Raw genomic sequence first — 21,478 nt, 5'->3', positions numbered from 1 at the left:
ATTGTATGTTGTAATACAGGTCTATTGTCTGTGCAGTGTTAAAACATGGCCACCCTGTGTGAACTCTCAAACAGATGTCGGATTCATATCAATATCGATTATGGTCGACTTTCATTTATTATTCATATGATACCAGTTAAACCAATTCTTCAGAATTCATTCTTTTTAGTACTGTTTTAAATTTTGAGTACCATTTAATATTGTGATACCTATTATATAGCTTATTTTAGCAAGCTTCAACACATTTCAAATTTGGGGATATACTTTATACAGTGGAACCTGTAGTTATATTGAAGTCCTTGGGGAAAGGTAATTGTCTTCAAATTATCCAGATTTCAATATAACCTAGAGGAGAAAGACTATGGATATGTGTGAGCAGGTATAATCATTCATTTCTAATTAAGCAGTGTTTTAATGTAATCAATTTCAAATTACATGGATTTCACTGTAAACATGTAGACTACAGGCCTATGTCTAAGAATATGAAAATCATACAAATGGGACTTATTAGCCGTTTTAGACTTTAAAACTTTGGGATGCGTATGTAGGCAGTGCTCAGTGGTATGTGGGGATACATGCTATGGCTCTCCAATACTGAACGTGAACACCTGACATTAATGTTCTTCAGCATGAAACTCTTGTAGGATATTGATGGAGGGTTTATATTGTATAAATGTACCTGTACAGTGTAACATCACCAAATCACAAACATGGAATAGAGACTTAGCATCATCAGCGTGTGTAGGAAGAAACTGTTTACTTCGCAGGGAGAATTCACAAATTATTTGGCACTGGGTCAAGATATTTTTTACAGCATTCCAAGCATGCTACCACTGTTTGATTAAAACTCTCTCAGTCGACAGAAATTTCAAAGAAAAGCATTGCACAAGACTGAAGTACATAAAGTTTTAGTTGACAGATTGTAATAAATAATGTAATAGCTATAATTTGTTTTAAATTTGTCCCCTCTCCTCCTGCCCTCATCATGTATCCTAATTATTCCACAGCACCAGTAGAAATAACTATCTACTTACTTCCTCTTCCACAGTATTCAAAGGTCAATATGTTTTCCCTGTAAAATAATTCTTAACAGTCATAGATTCTAATTGTATTTATCCTCTCCATGGTTAAACAGCAAAGTTATAAGAGCAGATGTTCTAAAACTGAATAGTCTATGGCTCAAGCTAGGGGAACACTTTCTTTACGGGGTCGCTGCATATATTTCCTGCATCAACAGTTTCAGGACTTCTAAATGCTACAATAAAATGAAAATTAATTGTTTAATTTCTCGAATTTGTAGCTCATATATATAGAATTAAATATATTTCAGACTTGTATGGTGACTGGTCTTTACAAACATTTGATATTCTGATGAAATTTTCAATAATTTTTTTTTTTATGCATAATATAATTACTTCTAAAGTAAAACAGAGCAGGTTTCTTTGCCAAAAATATATTTATTAACATCTCAAATGGTTTGAATGGTTTCGTGTATAGATACATTAAAACTAGGGAAATTGGCTGCTTTGTTTGTGCCTTTCCAAGAGGAAAGGTTTCATGTGTCTAACAAGTAAAACTTGTAATGTGAAGATGTCAGTCTTAATACACCAGCTTTTTACCTCTCCTCCAATTATACCTGATAGCTAAGTTTTTGTGTATCCATAGCAACACAGGAAATATCAGGTGAATGGTTTCCTCACAGCTGCTGCAAACATTCTAATTAATAAACATTCTATTTATAACAATCTCTCATCTCTCAAAATGAACTTCTAGCTATCCTGTTTTCACAACCCCATATATATTTCTTGATTGCTTCTGCAGGTCTCTTTAAGTGTGGTATATAAGTATCACATATAGTACCAACTCCATAATTTAGTCAAACATGAAATCACTTCACTTGTGATGAAGACTAGTGGTTCAATAAAAGACTCACTTTCTGCTCTTTCTTAACACTTGGGAAGATAGAAATAGGTTTCTTCATTAATTTCATTGCAGCAAATTAAATACCGGGTACACGACTTATTGTATCCACAGGTGTATACTGGTATATGGCATAGTAATTGTACCTGTTTGTCATTTCTGCTATTTGATAGAAGGAAAATTGTTCTGGTTGCTGTTTTGTTCCTGAGAGGAAAGCTTGTGATTCAATTAAAGTTATAGTATCTGCTCTTACTGTGCTAGTCCTGATCAGAGGGGCATTTGATATTTTTTTAATTTCAGCTTTAAAACCCTACTCCTCTTCCATCATTGGATGGATTTCATCCATATTTGGTATGAAACATCATTGTAGAAAGACAATCATTTCTTGCATAAATGAGCCCGGTCCGACTCCTAGGGGCTGATGGGTTGGACCTCAAAGGGGCAAATTTTATTAATTTTAGCTTTAAAATCCTATCCTCCTTCATACTTGGATGGATTTCATCCATATTTGGTATGAAACATCATTTGGAAAAGACAATTATTTTTTTATATAAATAAGCCTGGTCTGACCCCTAAGGGCTGACAAATTAATAAACTGGAATCAAATGTTTAGAAACTATCACTGAAGTTAAGGGTAACAATTAATAAATGGATAAAGTTTCATCGTGTTAATCTTTTAGCTTTTTCTTTTTCGACAATATTTCCTTGAGTTGTATATTGTGCTGCAACAATATTATATCTTATTTAGATGTCCTCAAGTGGAACACAGAACAATTAACTTATGTCGCTAGATCTTTTGGGAGATTTTTATAGTGCATTGCACTGTACATTTTGATGAATTTGCCAAGTTTGACACAATTATCTCACTTGGTAACTTACTTAAGGGAATATATCAAGCTTTCATAAGTAGATGACTGTTGCAGATGTGGTTTTTTGAGAAACTTAAGTAGCACTTGATTGTGTATTTTGAGTGTATTATTGGCCTGACCGATATTTGTTTCTAAGATCTATTATATACCCTCTGCAGTTTCTCATGTATGTAGGGTTTTTGTATGTTTGGAGAGGAGCATATGTTGTGTAAATAATAAATGCGACTACAGTAAACAATGCACAGTAGGGAGTTAAATGTGTGAGATTGGCCAAACCACATAGCTTCATCTACAAAATGGCTGCCTTGTATGGAGTCTGAGTGGTATTCAGTGTACATGTCTTGTTAGCTTAAAAATGGCTGTCTTGTGTGGAGTCTTAAGTGGTATTATTCAACATGGCTGGTTAGCTTAAAAATGGCTCCTTTGTATGGAGTCTACTTGGTATTCAGCATGACTGGTTAGTTTACAAATGGCTTCCTTGTTCAAATTTAAGCTAGATAAGCGAGATGTATCTGGGATTTACTTATTTAAACTTTAAAATATCTAGCTGCTTGCCATATCACTCTTTTACAGGTATTTAAAGTCTTCATATAATAGGAAGATTCTCTAAAGACATAAATCAATCAATTAATTTTACTACCTGTTGGCCTCTTTCTAACAAGTTATGAATACATTTTTGTCTAAATAGTCATAGTTCAACTTATCTCCCCTTATTTTGATTTATTCCCCCTTATTTTGAAAAAAAAGTAAGAGTCAGGACTTAGTCTATACCTTTCACCTATATACAATCAATTAATTATAATTAAGTAAAAAGGATTTATGAGTGGTTGGATGATTAGATTAAGGTCTTATTTACAGCCAGGCTTCCCATGTATGCTGTTTGTTGCTGTATGTTGTGTTAAGTGCATGGCTGACTGTTCTGGGAGCCATGAAGACCACCACAAACTGTTGGGAAGTTTACATACAGCTCTGTAACTATAGAAGTTTAGTTTATAATCTTAATGTAAATCAGATGTTAAGATGAATGGCAGGAACAGGAGGCCAGAAAATATTTATTAAACACTAGTATGGGACCTAATATATTGACCTCTCACTGGTCCATCTTCATCATGGATCAGAACGGTACAGCCATTTCCTGGTATTTTCACCTCATACCACCTCTCAGAAATCTTCTGTACCTTTCGCCCTGTATCTCAATAAGTAACCCCCACCCCACTTCTCTCTTCTGTCCTTACATGCCTCCCTTCTCACCTATCAGTCAGGATAATCTTATCCCACTGAGATAAACTGCTGTGCATATTATACTAATGTATATTCCTTACCCCAGGTAATAATGTATCCCCCTACCCCCTCCCCTGGGGGATTGAGGCAGCCTCTTTACCTGATAAACCTGCCATTAGTGTCTGTATATGTTTATTTGTATAAGTTATGGTGTTACAGTATATTCATAATTGTAAAATCTTAAGATAAAGACTTTTCTGAACTCTCCACTGTTTTATGTAAGGTAATAAATTTCCTTCTGCATTTTGTTTTACCATATGATCTAAAACACCCCCTGTCTAAGAGACTAGCCTGCATCAGGGGATCTTGAACTCATCAGAATCTTTAGTGATGAGTGTGAAATATTGCAGAGAAGATTTATCTTACCTTTGGTAAACTTTAACAATTCTACTGACCATATGTAATTTTCCATGTACAAGGTACTAATTGCACAAGATCTGAATAGTCAAATGGGGTTTGAATTGAAAATATAATGATTATACCGTATACAGAGGTGAAAACTATATAAATTGTACATGTACCTGGTGCCTGAATTAATGCACAATAATGGAATGTATATTCTAGCTTCTATAGTTATTTAAGGACATACTGATTTAGGCAAGGGAAAAAAACACCCAACCCAACCACTTGGCTAATACATACTTGATATATACAGACAACCTATGGAGGAGGAATTATGCTGGAAATTTAAAAGTGAGCAATTGAAGGACTATATAAGTTCATTTGAAGTTTTAATTGGTAAAAACTTGCCTCATCATTGTTTATCTAGATTATGATGTAAGTGACATGATAATATCCCACTTTGTACCTCATAACATGATGGAGGTATACTTGACACTACCCCTGCTCGATTCCTCAAGAGCGGGCACCCGCCAGCGACCCAGCGAAGCAGCTTAGTTACTTATGATTCAAAGAAAAAGTGTGCTGTTTACAAATTTTAGCATTGATTTTAATTATAGAGACAAATAGCAGGTCTTTCTGTAGAACTGTCACTAAAACCCCCTTGAACCCTCCCCATACCCTTTTTCCTAGACTGGCCACCATACCCTAAGTTGTTGATAAGACTCTCTCCACTGAGTTCTATACTGATTATTTCCCCCTAGTTTGATACTTAGAATCAGACATGTAGTAGAGACATACATCATAAAGCCAAATTTAAGTGATGTTTTCAATATTGTAGAGACTGGTGGTCAGTCTACCCTTTTCTATACCCTCCTCATCCTTTATAACTTATAGACCCTCCCCTGTTCCTGGCCTTTGAACCCTCTCCATGCCCATTTCCTTGACCTTCCTCATCCTCAATCCCTTATAGGCCCTCCCCAGCCCATATGTGACAGATTATTCTCTACTGAAATAAACTTTATAACTGTCATTAGAATCCCAGTCCAATATAACAACCAACACACTTTTGACATTTCAGCACACTTGAATTACACTGGAATTGTTTTGTAGTAATTTTCCTTGACAAAATCTGTCTATTGGGTCTGATCATTTAATTACAAACATCATGTGAAAAGTAAATGGGTCATTTTATTGGGAACTTTAATTCAACTCATTCACCCCTGAAGGCATATTGAACTCTTCCAACACAATGACTGATCTAGTAAGGGTTGGGTTAAAGTAAATCAGTTGTAAATAGTTCATTCTGAATCTAAGGGTTGGGTTAAAGTAAATCAGTTGTAAATAGTTCATTCTGAATCTAAGGGTTGGGTTAAAGTAAATCAGTTGTAAATAGTTCATTCTGAATCTAAGGGTTGGGTTAAAGTAAATCAGTTGTAAATAGTTCATTCTGAATCTAAGGGTTGGGTTAAAGTAAATCAGTTGTAAATAGTTCATTCTGAATCTAAGGGTTGGGTTAAAGTAAATCAGTTGTAAATAGTTCATTCTAAATCTAAGGGTGGTTAAAGTAAATCAGTTGTAAATAGTTCATTCTAAATCTAAGGTTGGGTTAAAGTAAATCAGTTGTAAATAGTTCATTCTAAATCTAAGGGTTGGGTTAAAGTAAATCAGTTGTAATAGTTCATTCTGAATCTAAGGGTTGGGTTAAAGTAAATCAGGTTGTAAATAGTTCATTCTGAATCTAAGGTTGGGTTAAAGTAAATCAGTTGTAAATAGTTCATTCTGAATCTAAGGGTTGGGTTAAAGTAAATCAGTTGTAAATAGTTCATTAAAAAAAATATCATTGACTAGGTTGGTTAAAGTAAATCATTGTAAATAGTTCATTCTGAATCTAAGGTTGGGTTAAAGTATTTTGAATATTCATTCTGAATCTAAGGGTTGGGTTAAAGTAAATCTTGAAATAGTTCATTCTGAATTAAGGTGGTAAAATAGTTCATTCTGAATCTAAGGTTGGGTAAGTAAATCATTGTAAATAGTTCATTCTGAATCTGTGTGTAAATAGTTCATCTGAATTAAGGGTTGGGTTAAAGTAAATCAGTTGTAAATAGTTCATTCTAATCTAAGGGTTGGGTTAAAGTAAATCTGTTGTAAAATAGTTCATTCTGATCTAAGGTTGGGTTAAAGTAAATCGTTGTAAATAGTTCATTCTGAAAGGGTTGGGTTAAAGTAAATCAGTTGTAAATAGTTCATTCTGAATCTAAGGGTTGGGTTAAAGTAAATCAGTTGTAAATAGTTCATTCTGAATCTAAGGGTTGGGTTAAAGTAAATCAGTTGTAAATAGTTCATTCTAAATCTAAGGTGGTTTAAAGTAAATAGTTTTAAATCAAGTTATTCTGAATCTAAGTAAATCAGTTGTAAATAGTTCATTCTGAATCTAAGGGTTGGGTTAAAGTAAATCAGTTGTAAATAGTTCATTCTGAATCTAAGGGTTGTAAAAGTCTAAAATAAGTTTTAATAGTTCATTCTGAATCTAAGGGTTGGGTAAGTAAAGTAAATCATGTTGTAAATCAGTTGTAAATAGTTCATTCTGAATCTAAGGGTTGGGTTAAAGTAAATCGTTAAATAGTTCATTCTGAATCTAAGGTTGGTTGTAAATAATAAATAGTTCATTCTGAATCTAAGGGCTGAGTTAAAGTAAATCAGTCGTAAATAAAGTTTTGGTTTTTAAACTAAATATCTTTGTGAATGTCAATGGTTTTTTGTTGGCATTTTGATAGCTCCCCAGGCCCCATGGTGGTAGGGTGTTTCATAATGTTCTAGCGTTATTTTTGCTCAGACGAAACATACAGGAGGCAAGATTTATATACTCATTAAACTGTGACATGTTACAGATATAGTAAAGGTGAAGAGAACTATAGAAAGGGAGGGAGAAAGAAACAACAAAATAGAAAACTTTATTATAGAAATAAAGGTGATAAGAAAGGAAAAGAGCAAAGCTATCAAGAAACAGATAGGTTTTTCCCACAATTCAATTTGGTTTTAATCTCAACAGATTCAATTTTGGAGTTTATCAAAATGATAGTAGAAAGACTTTCATTGTAACACATATCAGATAATTGAATTGAATTTATTTTCATTGAAGATTTTTGATATCAGTGACAAACATTAATGGTTGAATTATTTCACATTATCTACCCTTGTATTGATAAGCACGATACTTATATTCTGTACACATACTCAAAATAGATGTGATATCATTCTGAGGTTGCTTTGTTCTCATGGTGAATCAAATTAATATGCACTTGTAGATACAGTGTAATGGATATAAGAGCTGTAACCATAGCAACCTTTTCACCTTTAAATCATGTGTTCTATTAGTATATCAGGTAAATATAAAAACATAACAGGTAGTTTGTGTGAACTCTCCAATATCAGTCTCCTAATGAGCTGTGGGGAATATTAGACCTTTTACAGATTTGGCTGAAACAGGAGAATTGGTGTTACTGCTGTCATATGGCTACCATGGCAACCAAATTACACCGGGTGTAGAGTTACTGTATTCAGTTTCATAGGTGATAAACCAATGCTCATCAATAAGCACACAATGTCCACTATTTTATAAGAATTGTATCTGTTTATTGGAGATATACTCAGATTTTAGTAATCCTATACCACTCTACTGTTGGACATGATTATGAAAGAAAAAAACAAATATTCATCTAATTAAGTTGTACTTGAATTAAGGAATGTTGTTTTTACAGAGACATCTCCCTACTAAAACAGATAGTTTAATAGAAAATCTTTGAAGATTTTCTTCAAAGTTTTGGTATTCTTTGTTATGTCCTTTAGATTCAGGCCAAGTTATCCTAAGAGTTTAGTTTTGATGGTTGTCTGAATCTTTATGTGCTAAATTATCTCCCCTTAGTTTTAAACTGCAATTAATACAAAATCATATTGACAAAAAATAAAATTTCCCAAAAGTATTAAAGTGTATGCATACCCTAGTTGCGAATATGGCTATTCTGTCTGCTGAACAGAAGAGTCAATACATGACTCCAACAGGAAGGTTATATGATCAGGTGTGAAATGAAGATCATGTATACAGATGTTATAATACATACAGATAATTCTCATTCCATAGCTCCACAGATTATACAGGTGTAGGTATGAGAAGGACTGATCACCATGGTAACCAAATCATTATTATTGTCATTGGATTATCACGGTAAGCTCCCAGTTGGAAATTCAGAGGTTTATATCCCTACAGCTGTCTACAGGTATAGATAGGTATCATCTGTATTGAGGATCCAAAATCAGACAGATCTGTCTGATATCTCTAGCTATAAGGAATCTTCAGGACACACAACAAGATATTAGTAAGTATGGCTAAATGTCCAGAGATGTAAATCTTAGTATGCAAGGTACATTTTAATGTCATTATTTTTTTTATGTAACTTGAAATTAATGAAGCTGGCAAAATTGGCATCTGAACTGGTAAGCTAGTAAGAATATAGAGAGGATGAAATTGGGAAGCATGCTTCATGCTTCATCCATGCGGAATTCATGCTGCATTTTCATGCTGTATTCATTCTGCATGTATGCTGTAACCATGCTGAATATTGATAATGGTTTGGAAGTCCAACATGTAGGTAGATAGATTTTTTGAAGAACCTCACCAGAGTAGATTTGTCTGATATCTATAACTCAAAGAGTCTTCAGGACATAACAACATCACCTGTCTGAATGACTTTTACATCATTGACAGAAGTTCACAAATACAAGATCGTGTCCATTGATGCAATTAGGGGAGGGGGGGTGAGTTGTTTACAACCTCCACCACATTTGACTTCTATGTCTTTTCTTTGTTCTCATATGTGTATGGGTGGGGGAGGAGGGAGGGGAGTCTTATGTGAGGATAAATACAGAAGCTAGATGGAAATTACAGGATAGGAATCCTACTATCTAGATCTTTATTTATGAACTAGAGTCAAACAGACTGAACCATGGTTTACAAGGTCAAACAGACTGAACCATGGTTTACAAGGTTGTAAGATGGAAAATAAACATTTCCCCCTCAGTTAGGGAAGGAATTAGGGCTATTGGTCAAACAGTATGGCTGATAGAGTCTGCTGGACTTTGGTTAGGTGAGGGGGGAGGGGTTGGGAGGGTGTAGATCACATCTGTCAGATCATGTCTGACATACTAATAGTATAAACACTTCATTCTGTTGGGGGTGCAGAGAAAAATTAAACAAACAGTGAATACTACATAAGCATTTGGCTCATGCAGTTTCACCTTAAGGAATTCTTTACTTAAAATCCCCTCTCGGAAAACATTTCATATTTTAAGGGGAAGGCTCCTTAATTTCAGAGTTTTTACCTTACAGTAACTTTCGTTTTGCCTTCCTTTAGAGAATATGGAATACTTTAATGTTTATGAACATTCTTGAAACTGGGACATATCTGGTCAGTTAAAGAAGAAGGTATATTACCTGGTGTAAACAGAATATGAATTTACTGTAGGCCTTCAGATAAGCTGTTTGATTTTCTTTAAAATCGTACAACTGCTTGAATTGTTAAACTCAACTCTATCTCCAATTGTATCTTAAGAAATTTTTTTGGTTCAGCTAACAAGGCTTTAAGGTTTGGAGGTATGGATGGAATTTGACCCATAGACAGGTCATTGTTCTGGCTGAAGCTGAACTCTTTGTGTACGATTTGTTATCTTGACAATACAGTGATGAAAGTCAGCATTCCAGTGTTCCAGCATCAGTACTTTGAGATAAACAGGTAGCTGATTTAGATGTTTACTTTTCTTTGTTTAGGATTGTTACGTAATCCCCATGGAAACTGTTTAAAAGAAGTTTTTACTGGCATTACGTAATCCCCATGGAAACTGTTTAAAAGAAGTTTTTACTGGCAAAATTCTGTTTTCATCCACTAAAAGAAATGATAGTGTCAAGAATTGAGTCTCAGATAATGATACAAAAACAGAATTTAACAGTTTTCACCAAGATATTTATTGTGATTACTTTCGAGCAGAGTCTGATGTTATTTTAAAGATGTTTGAGTCTGGCAAACTATTAAGTCCATCGATAGACTACCACCAGATCCCATGCTTTGTTACCAATTTGTGTACCATTTATAAACTTAGAACTAGAAAAGACAACATGCTTATAGAAAATAAAATCATTATGAAGTGCGATCATACGAATGGTTTATACGAATGGTTTAATTTATGATCTGTCTGTGGTGGAGCATCTTTAAATTGTTAGTCAGAGATATAAACTTTGCAGTTGACAAAGCTAATATAATCTGTAAGGGGTCTAGATTTTGATACTGTCTATTTTACATGAAGAATTCTAGTTTCATCAATAATCTTTAGATTTGAGGAACTCTTTTAACGAAAAGTTAAAGGAATTATCTTGAGTTAATGAGCTAATTTTAGTGATACTTTTCTATGGATATTTCAAGTAAAGGAATTTCAGAAACATTGATGAATTTGGGCACAAGGGATGGGGTGGTGTGGTAATGTGTATCTTTGGGATGGGGTGGTGTGGTAATGTGTATCTTTGGATGAATGTACCTTGCTTACATAGTGTTGGAGGGTTATCAGGCCGTCTAGGTATATTATATATAACCACTGAATTACAAAGTGTTGGAGGGTTATCAGGCCGTCTAGGTATATTAACCACCGATTACTGTATAACTGACACAAGCCTGGCATGGAGCCTCTACAAGATTACCAAAGCTAGGGTGACTTAGAAATCTTACATGCCTCTTGGGGCTCTTGATTAGCCAGGGTAATGATATATCTAGCATGTCTACTGTACATATGTAGCACCCGAGTATGTAGGTAAACCACTATAGGAAAGTATAAGTCGGTCAATTGCGTATCAAAGATATGAACCAGTAATATTTTCTCTCTGACATTTTGGTGCATTGAGTGTTGAATTTAAAACCTGATGGGTAACATTATAATGTACATGATATAAAGGTCACTGAAAGGTTAAATACTGGTGGTAACCTCAGACATGAAACTTAAATTGTGTTAATTTAGCCTTAAAAAATTTCTATTGTATGTTGTCGGCTAAAAAAGTTGTATTATCCACTATCAAATCCTGCCTCTGTGTCCTCTTTAAATGACCATGATTATGAATGCCTGTATGATGATCCAATCCACACGGTCATGGTTGTTTATTGAAAATGTGAAGAGAGCCCTAGATGTAAAACAAAAATAGACGAAACAACAATATTTACTGTGAAAATACAGTTTCAGAAATTTCTCGAGACATGTCCTTGGAAGATGACTTACCAATTGTGTACATCAATTAATGGTTAAAAAGGAAGACAATGATTGCTAGATCTCCTGGCAACAGGACTAGAACTGAATCTCCAACATATGGCGACGATTATACATTACAACAAAAACTTTCTAAAAGTGCGGAAATAATACACAAAGTCTTTGCTTCAACATGTGTTTTGTTGCATCAGGAATGTTTGGGAACTTTAGACTCTTCCAGGTTCTACACTAAATGTCTGACTTGAAAGTGACTTTATCAAAATCTATTATTAACACAGGTACAAAGTTAAAAAGAAGATGAAACGCTACTAATACATTACATACATATCGAGTGAATACTGGCAACACCTCGGAACATTTGTTACATATTGTTCTCGCTGACATTGCAATTGCAGTGAGGCCGAATTCCTGAGATAAAGAAAACTTTGATATTTTGTGGACGTTTTATGGTAGGTAGGTCTATAGCTAGTCAGAACATGGCTTCCTCTTGTAGGTGCGTGTTTTGGCACGCTGTTGTAGAAGGTTCTAGCGGAGAAACATTGAGAGAACAACCTGTTGTGAGTAGTGGGTGGGTTATAACTGTATCATACACATAATGATATTGAAATGCAGAATTATAATTTCCATTGTTGCCAAATGGTGCTTAGATTGGGACTCAGAGAGCAATGCAGTTTGTTTTCATTACAGTGTCAAGTTTTTAATGAAATGATAGCATGTACGTGTCTCTTTTACAATACTGTTTATAATTCTACTCTAAAAGAATTAATATTCCCTGTTATAATGGAATTTTATTGGCCTTCAGCTGGCAATGTCTATTTAAAGTACAGAAGGAATATGCAGTGTTGTTACACATTGAGGTTATTTGAAATTGTACTTGGTTACATTCACAATATAAGTTTATTTGGTTTGAACAGTTTACCGTTTGATAATCAACTTATTGAATTTACAGAAGTAAGAAAGAGAGTATAGTTGAACTTGCTTATGCGTCACCCTGTCTAATACGTCACATTCAAAGTCCTTCCACAAAATCTCCTATATATTTTACCAGTTTAATGTGTCAACCTGTGTAGAATGCGTCTGCAGCATACAGCAATATATGTCATACAAATTACCTGTATCATGCATAACTTTAATGTGCCACATACAGTCTGTACACAAATTTTGCACTTCCCGTTGGCTAAGAAAAACAACGAAAATGCTTCAAAGCAAATGGAGCTATGGTAAATAAACATGATTGTAAGATTGCAAATGTCGATATTGTTAACCTGTAGCATATAGATCTGCTAAAGTTATACAGAATAGTTTCCTGCTAACCTGGATAGAATATGGGTCAGTTAGAATATGGGTCATATAAAAAAACCTCTTGATATTACAAGATACATCTTCAGTTCGTTACTAAATCAAATACCGAGGAATGTATGCATGATCTACGTTACTCTGGCGATGGTTCATCTGAGAGCTTTCAAGAAGCAAACCACTTTAGTTTGTGTAACTTTTTCTTGTTTGAAGGGTAATATCTATCAATTTGTAGTTCCCTGTATCTGTTAATTCTTTAAACTTCCAGCATATCCCAGATTGGAGAAACAAGGGATCATTAATTAACAACTGGGTTTCATCAATATGTCGGCACTGTTCTTTCTATTTTACAAAATCAACACCACATGGTTGGAGGAATTTATAGAACTTTGCCATCGTGGAAACCATATTTAGTTTGTTTACACATCTCTTCTAACCAATGAAATGAAAGATACCTTTGTAATTAAACGTTGTTACATAATTGCATCCCCTAAAACATGTAATAGAACCTTCAGATCTTTAAGATGGTTGGGTTTATGTCCTAATTATGGGTAGATCAGATTGATTTTATAGGTTAAAGATGTAGATTCCAATGTTTTGTTAGTTTTGAATGTTCATATCCTTGGTGATAGGAAAAGGGAAAACATTTATTGTCAGTTAAAAACTATCAACAGGAAAGATCTGTGCCGTAACAATTACATATCAGTTTGTAAATAGAATCTTTAATCTGACATTAGTTGACATCTTTATGGGACATTGATGTGCATTGTTTGGCAGAAAACATAAATACTTATCATGGATTTGGGAAGTTTATATTACACAGTAACTATTGAAAGCTCTACAACTGATGATGAAGGTATGTAACATTTACCACCCAAAATTAATCAACAGGTGTTTTTTGCTTTGTTTACCTTTTCAAAATGTTCCCCTTTTTGTATCATAATTAAAATTAACATTTTTCACCAAATTTATGTAAACTTTTTGTGCTTTGCTTTAATTGCAAATTACTGGGTACTTGTTTGAGTCGCCTCAAAATTTTTTGTTGATTATTTGAAAAGTTCAAATTTATGGAAATAGTACATTTCTTTATACAATTAACATGGAGTTATGTTGTGAATAATGTTACTCTTATCCTTGATCATTAACTTTAGAGAAAGTGAATGCCAACTTTTCACGAAACTTATGTATTGTAGCCAGAAGAATATTTGAGTTGATCTGTTTTGGTGTATTGTACATGACAATTATTTTGTTTTCGTCCAGTAAATACAGTACAGAAACTGACGTCATTCATAACCTTAGCCAACTCACCGACATCCGGGATATCCAATAACTCAAGACATTAGTTGTATTGGTGTGATGGTACTTACTTAGACAGTCATTATATAATAGACAACCAGTACCTTGTTGACAAATTTAATACAGAACAACTTTCTGGAATACAGGTTAATTAAACCAAATGATAAAATTTCTGGATTCTATAGCACTGTTCAGAAAGATGTTGATAATCAAAGTTAAAAAAAAAGGTTCAGTATATTCATGGATGCAGAATGTTTTATTGCATGCCAATAAAAACTAAATGATCAAATATTCATATTATCACTTGAACTGTGTGTGCAGAAGCTAAAATGTAATTTAAAAGAATTATTTCTATTGGAATGCTAAATTTCGTATGATTCTATTATGTTGGCAGATCTCTTGCCTGCATACACAAACGCTGATGTTTTGTTTGTTGGCTGTTCTACGCTGTATCATGTATTTTGGCACTTCCTACAATATCAATGCTGGGACTAATTTGTTTCTCTGTCACTTCATCATCACATTACACAACTGTTGGTGGGAGTGAACAGGACAGGCAAGGTTCCTGACCGTAAATAATGGTGCCACGACCAGGATGCTTCCATAATTCTACCAACAATGTGAATCCACATAAAAGTTATTGAGATAAGTGCTCCAATTCCTGGATATTCCTTAAGGTTCTAGCCTTTCCCTGTTGCTTATTCTTTGTAGTGTTATTTATTTCTGTCAGTGGCATTGGCTGAATTCCTTATTCTGTAAATTAGTAGGTAGATGCTGGTGCCAGATTATTCTTTCTGAATCCAAATGTTTGTTTTATGACCAAGATAACCAAGCTGATCCCTTTAGATTTCTTTTATTGGTCGTTTACATGACTTTGTCTATCAATACCATCTCCCTACGATTCAGTAATCTCACAGTTACATTACTAGATGTACAGATATTACTACAGTACCTAATATCAAAAAGCTGTGACTTTATACCTACCAGTGAGAAAAACATATATCACCGGGTCTTTTTCTGCTTGTAGACATGAGAATTGTCTCAAAGTATACCAAAGAAAAATGATAAATTATAACTGTAAGTTAAATAATTTGCCAACATTGCATAAATGTAATTTTACTGACAAGGTATTAGTACAACTGATAGCCAGTCTCTAAAATGTTAACATTATCGATAGAATTGAGCTTTTTATTTTTGTTGTTGTTGTTATGGAGTGATGGTCTGGATATTTTCCGAGATTGGCATTAAAATGGAAATTGGGGACCAAAGTTAGACATGCATACATGGTATTAATGTAAACCTGACAACCTTTAAGTGGAAAGGGAAAAAATATTGTTAAGTCACTTATGCTCTATGCAAATTATCAAATTATAGTCTCAGAAAACATCTTCATTAGGCATGTTTAGTTTGATGTTAGAAATGGATTTTGTCATTAATGTCCACGATCGGTCTCTCATATCTTAGCTGGGCAACTGTCCATGAACTACAGCAACATTTGTCAAGGCCTTTGTTTTGTGTATGTGGTGATGGCTTTATGATTGTATTTATGTTAACAAATTCTAGACAAAGTATCAGATTTTCAAATTTGTGCCAGACTTATTTGTTTCATATCTGTTTGAATCTGTTTGATGAGGATCTTTTATGGTAAGGAATTTGGAAGATTAGAAACGCTGAGTCACACATATGTGTACAATTACTTTGTAAACCAGTGAATTTGTTCACTGAAACACAGCATCATTTCAAACACCACGTTGATGGCATCTCTAGATCTATAGTAAGGGAGAACCAATGCTTCATCAGCTGTGAACACTTAAACATTAATAAGTAGAGGATTTTTATCTGCTGAGAAATCTCTCGTTTCATACCAGTATTAGCTATGTAGCATTAGGACGACCCGCATATGTTCTATATACTGATATTGTCATTCTAGTTATAGGTAGAAAAACATGTGTGAAACGTAAATGCAAGTTGTGTTTCTTGTGGAGTATATTGAAGAATTGTAAAAGGTTTTATCAAAAGATTATCTTATAGTGCAACCAAAACAAAATGGGAAATACACAGTTCACAGAGTTGCCAGTGGAGGAAGGTAAGATTTATCAGTATTCATCATCAAACACAAAGGTTTGTGTACTAAATTATTTCTTTATTGGAGTCACTCAGAAAGAGATCTACGGATGTGGTGTTCAATATTGAAGTTCAGAGATTCACAGATACTCGTAGACGGTGATCTTGCTGAAGGCATTTAGTGTCTTTGCATATATAACATGGAGATTGCAAAGTTCATCATCTTTGAAATTTAATTGTCTGCAGGTGCAATTTTATAGTTACAATCCACGATGTGAAGAACATGTTTCAATGTGATCCTTCAGACACACATTGGAGGGAATGACGTAATGAAATGATGACCTTTCGGCTTTACGTGTGATATGGCATACGTGTGTATCTCTAACCTTTACAAAGTACCCTTAAGATATGACATGCATGTCCGTATGTACTAGATATGAACTTCTGGTTTAGTATCAAAAGATTCATGTATGTGTATTAATACCTCAGATTTCGTCTTGGACTACAATGTATAGGTATAAGGTCAGGGGGATATTATTAGTTACAATAAGTAACATGCAATGGATGTTTCAACAGAAAAAACGCATGTTTTGAATCCTATGGAAGATATGCTAGGGAAATGGGCATGAGTCATCAATAAAACTTAGTGGAAAGGTAGATGAATAGATATTTAATAGAGTGGAAAGGAAAGACTGAAGAAAAAAATGAAAATTAAATAAATTCTTTTTTAGGTGGAAGTTAATGTGTGTCCTCAAACAGATCTTTTTTGACTTAGTTGCATTTAGTTGTGCTTTTTGTATGGGCTTCTTGAATCTTGTCGTTTTGTTTCTTGGCCTCTGCATTCTTGTTCTGCTTGGCTTTTGAAATAAAACAGAGATGTCTAAGTAAAAAAGCATGTAATTAAATAATGTGCTTCAGGATACATGCTGATACATCTTTTTCATTTCAAGGTTACCATAGCAACTGGGGTCATATGGTATCGTTCCAACTTGAACGAGAAAAAAAATTAGAAAGCTAGATGTCAGTGCAGTGTTATAGACCGCAATATTTAAGTACAAATGATGATGATGATAAATAGTATACCAGTATTTAGAATCATCCGACCGGGGTTTGCCATTTACCATATGTCAACTTTAAAAGTATCATTTTAAATTGTTCCTCATCCACATTACTAACTCACATTAGTAGAACAAATAGGTACATTATAAGGTAAAGTTCAAATTAAATAAAAACAAGGTGAAGGTCAGCCTATGTAAATAAAAGGTGTTAGAAGGTCAGTCTATCATAACTATAAGGTGAAGGTCACTCTAAATGTAAATATTATTACAATGTGACAGAAGATCAGTCTATGTAAAGTAAAGGTCGGTGTGTGTAAATATAACGTGAAGGTCATTCTATGTAAATATTTATAATTATTACCATGTGACAGAAGATCAGTCTATGTAAGGTGAAGGTCAGTGTGTGTAAATATAACGTGAAGGTCATTCTATGTAAATATTTATAATTATTACCATGTGACAGAAGATCAGTCTATGTAAGGTGAAGGTCAGTGTGTGTAAATATAACGTGAAGGTCATTCTATGTAAATATTTATAATTATTACCATGTGACAGAAGATCAGTCTATGTAAGGTGAAGATCAGTGTGTGTAAATATAACGTGAAGGTCATTCTATGTAAATATTTATAATTATTACCATGTGACAGAAGATCAGTCTATGTAATGGGAAGGTCGATGTGTGTAAATATAACGTGAAGGTCATTCTATGGAACTGAAAGATGAATGAATATAACAATTAATGTAAAGGTCAATAATTGTCACTTTTGGTTAAACAATCTGTTATGTGCATAATATTTGGACCAATAATCAGTTTGTTGGTGTTAAATACAAAATGTTTCAATGTCTGCCTGCAGTGCTGATATTTACCAATGTTAGGTATGTATACACACACAACATTAGCATTTAATATATGGTTATCTTGTTGTTGGTAACATGATGTACCCTATAAAAGACACACAGAATTATTAGGATATTTCTTGGTATGAGCCATTACCATATCGTAAGTAATGAACCATTTAATAAACATTATGTGTATCCACAACTAATGTGCTTCCGGAAGTTACATACCTACCGGTTTACGTATACTTCCCTGTCATCTTGTAGGAAAGGTATGGAACATTATTGTACAGCTGTTAAATCAGTAACTCAAATATCTGAATTGTCCAACAATGTGATTAATAGAACTTCATGATTTATATATAACTGATAAAATGTGAAAATTTCAAAAATCCACTTCAGAGTCTTGAGATTTAGGCCCATTTGGGGCAGTTTCTTGTACTAAATAGGTCAGACTTTTCTCTGGATATTCTGGCATTCTTCAATATCTCAATAACAATTAATGTAAGTGCAAATCTGTAAATGTAAATTATCTGTTGGTCCTGGATGTCCTTTGGACAAAGTGCAAATAAAAAAAAAATCTAAAAGTACTTAACATTGCATTGGTGATGTGATCTACCTTAAAGCAAGATTTCTATTCAAAAAATGTTGGCCCTGTTCATCTATTGATATTACCAGCTGCATTTTATGTTTTCTTTATGCATGACTACCAATTAAATAACAAGACCTTCATTTAATACAAAGTATATCTTCATTTGGAATGTAATGTGTAATATCATGTTAAATCATGCATGACATTTGAAGTCAATCCCTCAGTTGATGAGGTCATAGCTATAAAAGGGATTCTGATTCAAAGAACGTTGACCTGATACAGTACATGGTTGTAAGCTGTAAAATGTCAGGGTTTTGGACATCAAACACCAGCTGATAAGACTCTTAAGTGCACTGATCCTTGAGTTTCTCATACAAACCAATCCTGATAATCACACAGACATTGCTTCCTCATCCGTTTGACTGTTTTGGCAGAGAAAGCTATGCATGATATGTTATTTTGAAGAAAAAATGCATATTTTTCAGATATGATATGCTATTGGAATGATTATTTGAAAAATAATTGTGGCAAATTTACAAGTAAGATATTCAAGTAGTCACACATGTATGATCTGTAATGAAACATGCTTCCTATTGCAACATATTTTGCATTTATACCCATCTTATCACAACAGATTCTACATTTAGATGCTCCCAATTGCAGTGTTTTCTTCTTTTGCAATAAGACATTCAATGTTGTATTTGCCTGCATTTAGATGCACCCCATTGCAACATATTCTGCATTCAGACACTGCCTTCTGTGGCCTTCCCCGCGTTAACTGTAGTACAAATTATAGCCTCAGTTATTTGATGTTAAGATACCCTTCCTATATCTAAGATGAACAGCTAGAGAAGGAAACCGCATGTCTGACGGTAGTGAAGAGGTCTGTCTGAGATATAGGGGATACACACATCTCAGGAATGTTGTCTAACCTGCCCACATGTAACATATTACATGTGTAGGTTCTGTTCTCTCGGCTTTCTCAATGGGCCTCACGTTTTCTCTGACTTGTTGCCCTTATGATTGTCAACACTTTTAAAAGACTTCTTGATTTAGATTTAATTAAAATTCCAGATCCACTTGGTTTATATTTAGAAGGTTGTGTATTGAGTGTTTTTGTCTGTACTGATGGGCAGACAGCACTTAATGCTGAATGAGGCATAAACATGTCAAGAATTTACTGCCAATTCTCTTACCTTTTTCTTTAAATTTGAGCAAAACAAGATAAGTCACTATTTTTGAACAATCTACAATCTTAAGCAATTTTCCTTATTTTAAGCCTTCATATTGTATTAGAAGAAAACTGTGGTTTACTGTAAATATAATCAAATTGATAAGCAAAAAAACAGAAGAATATCCTATTAATAGAAGAAAACCATATGTAGTTTTGATGTGCAGAAGAAAACAGGGCAAAAAAAAGAAATACCAAAATGAACCATGTTTGTTCCAGCTCACTTCACAAAGCCTTCCATGAAGCTACATGTATATTTGGTATAAAGAATATACCATGTCTAGTTAATACATCAAGTCGTTTTTTGCTATTTTTTCTGATCAACTGTTTTTTGTCTTTTCCAGGTAGTAACTCCAGTCTTTCCAGTATGGAAATAGACTTGGACGATATTGGTAAGTAATATACAAGTATTAAAAGGTGATATATTAGAAACTTCATATCTGGTCCCGGTTTCATCATTATTCCTCAACTTCATGGAATTCCATAACTGAGAATTAGGAATTATCCATGAGAAACATTAGGGAAGTTAAGGGGAAAATATTTTACGTATGATTTTTTCCATAACTTCTGTAATGCTTTCCTATGTAGAATTCTAAGTTAAGGAATTCAATCAAGTTGAGAAATGTTGATGAAACTAAACTATATAATTGAACGAGATAATAGGATGAATAGAATATCAACACATAGTAGCATACCTTGCAGTACCTGTTGTTCAAGTGTTGCCATAGAAACCTTTTCATTTATACCATTCTCTCCAGTATATTGTTTAAAACTGTGGTAAATACTTTGATTTCCATACTCTTTGTTACTTTGAAGGAAAATACATGAATTTCTCCAAAAGATACAAATAACTTGTGTTTATTTAAACACTATGTGGAATTACACTATTGCTATTAGCCACTGTATTGAATTACACTATTGCTATTAGCCACTGTATTGAATTACACTATTGTCATTAGCCACTGTATTGAATTACGCTATTGCTCCTCTCCTTGCAGACTTCAGCCAAATTCCAGGGTATACCCCAATCAATGCTTCCATACCCAACTGGAAAAGAGACATGGTGGAAAAGAAGAATAGAGAAAAATTAGAAGAGTATTTGGTAAGTTTGACAATTGTAACAGGATTAAGAGGAAGAAAATGTAGTGGACAGACAAGGGTTCAAACCCAGAACCTCAGAACACTAGCCAGATGATTTTCATATGTTGTGTAACTGTGGTCATGGATATTCAATGCAGTCTGATTCTGCTACACCTTCTCACTCATTTCTCAAAGTCTACTCCTAGGAAGACACACAAGATCCTACTAGGCCAAAAAAAATATGTCTGTTTTAGGTTACCGGACTGACCCTAATTTTTGTACTGTAAAGTTTGCGGAGATTAATTTTCGCAGA

The 21,478-nt window shown here is 33.9% G+C and overlaps 1 protein-coding gene across 1 annotated transcript in view; it reads left to right on the top strand.

The window, feature by feature from the left end:
- LOC138307694 (unconventional myosin-XVI-like) overlaps positions 1 to 21,478 on the top strand; it is a 134,205-nt gene that overhangs the window by 100,477 nt on the left and 12,250 nt on the right. The window contains exons 35-36 of the mRNA XM_069248530.1: positions 20,430 to 20,477; positions 21,084 to 21,187. Of these exons, the coding sequence (XP_069104631.1) occupies positions 20,430 to 20,477; positions 21,084 to 21,187 (152 nt within the window). The remainder of the gene's footprint in view (positions 1 to 20,429; positions 20,478 to 21,083; positions 21,188 to 21,478) is intronic.

This window comes from Argopecten irradians, chromosome 14 (genome assembly GCF_041381155.1).
Source record: "Argopecten irradians isolate NY chromosome 14, Ai_NY, whole genome shotgun sequence".
In the NCBI taxonomy this organism is placed as follows: Eukaryota; Metazoa; Mollusca; class Bivalvia; order Pectinida; family Pectinidae; genus Argopecten; species Argopecten irradians.
The sequence above is the reverse complement of the archived record's forward strand: the minus strand, read 5'-3'. Positions and strand labels throughout refer to the sequence as shown.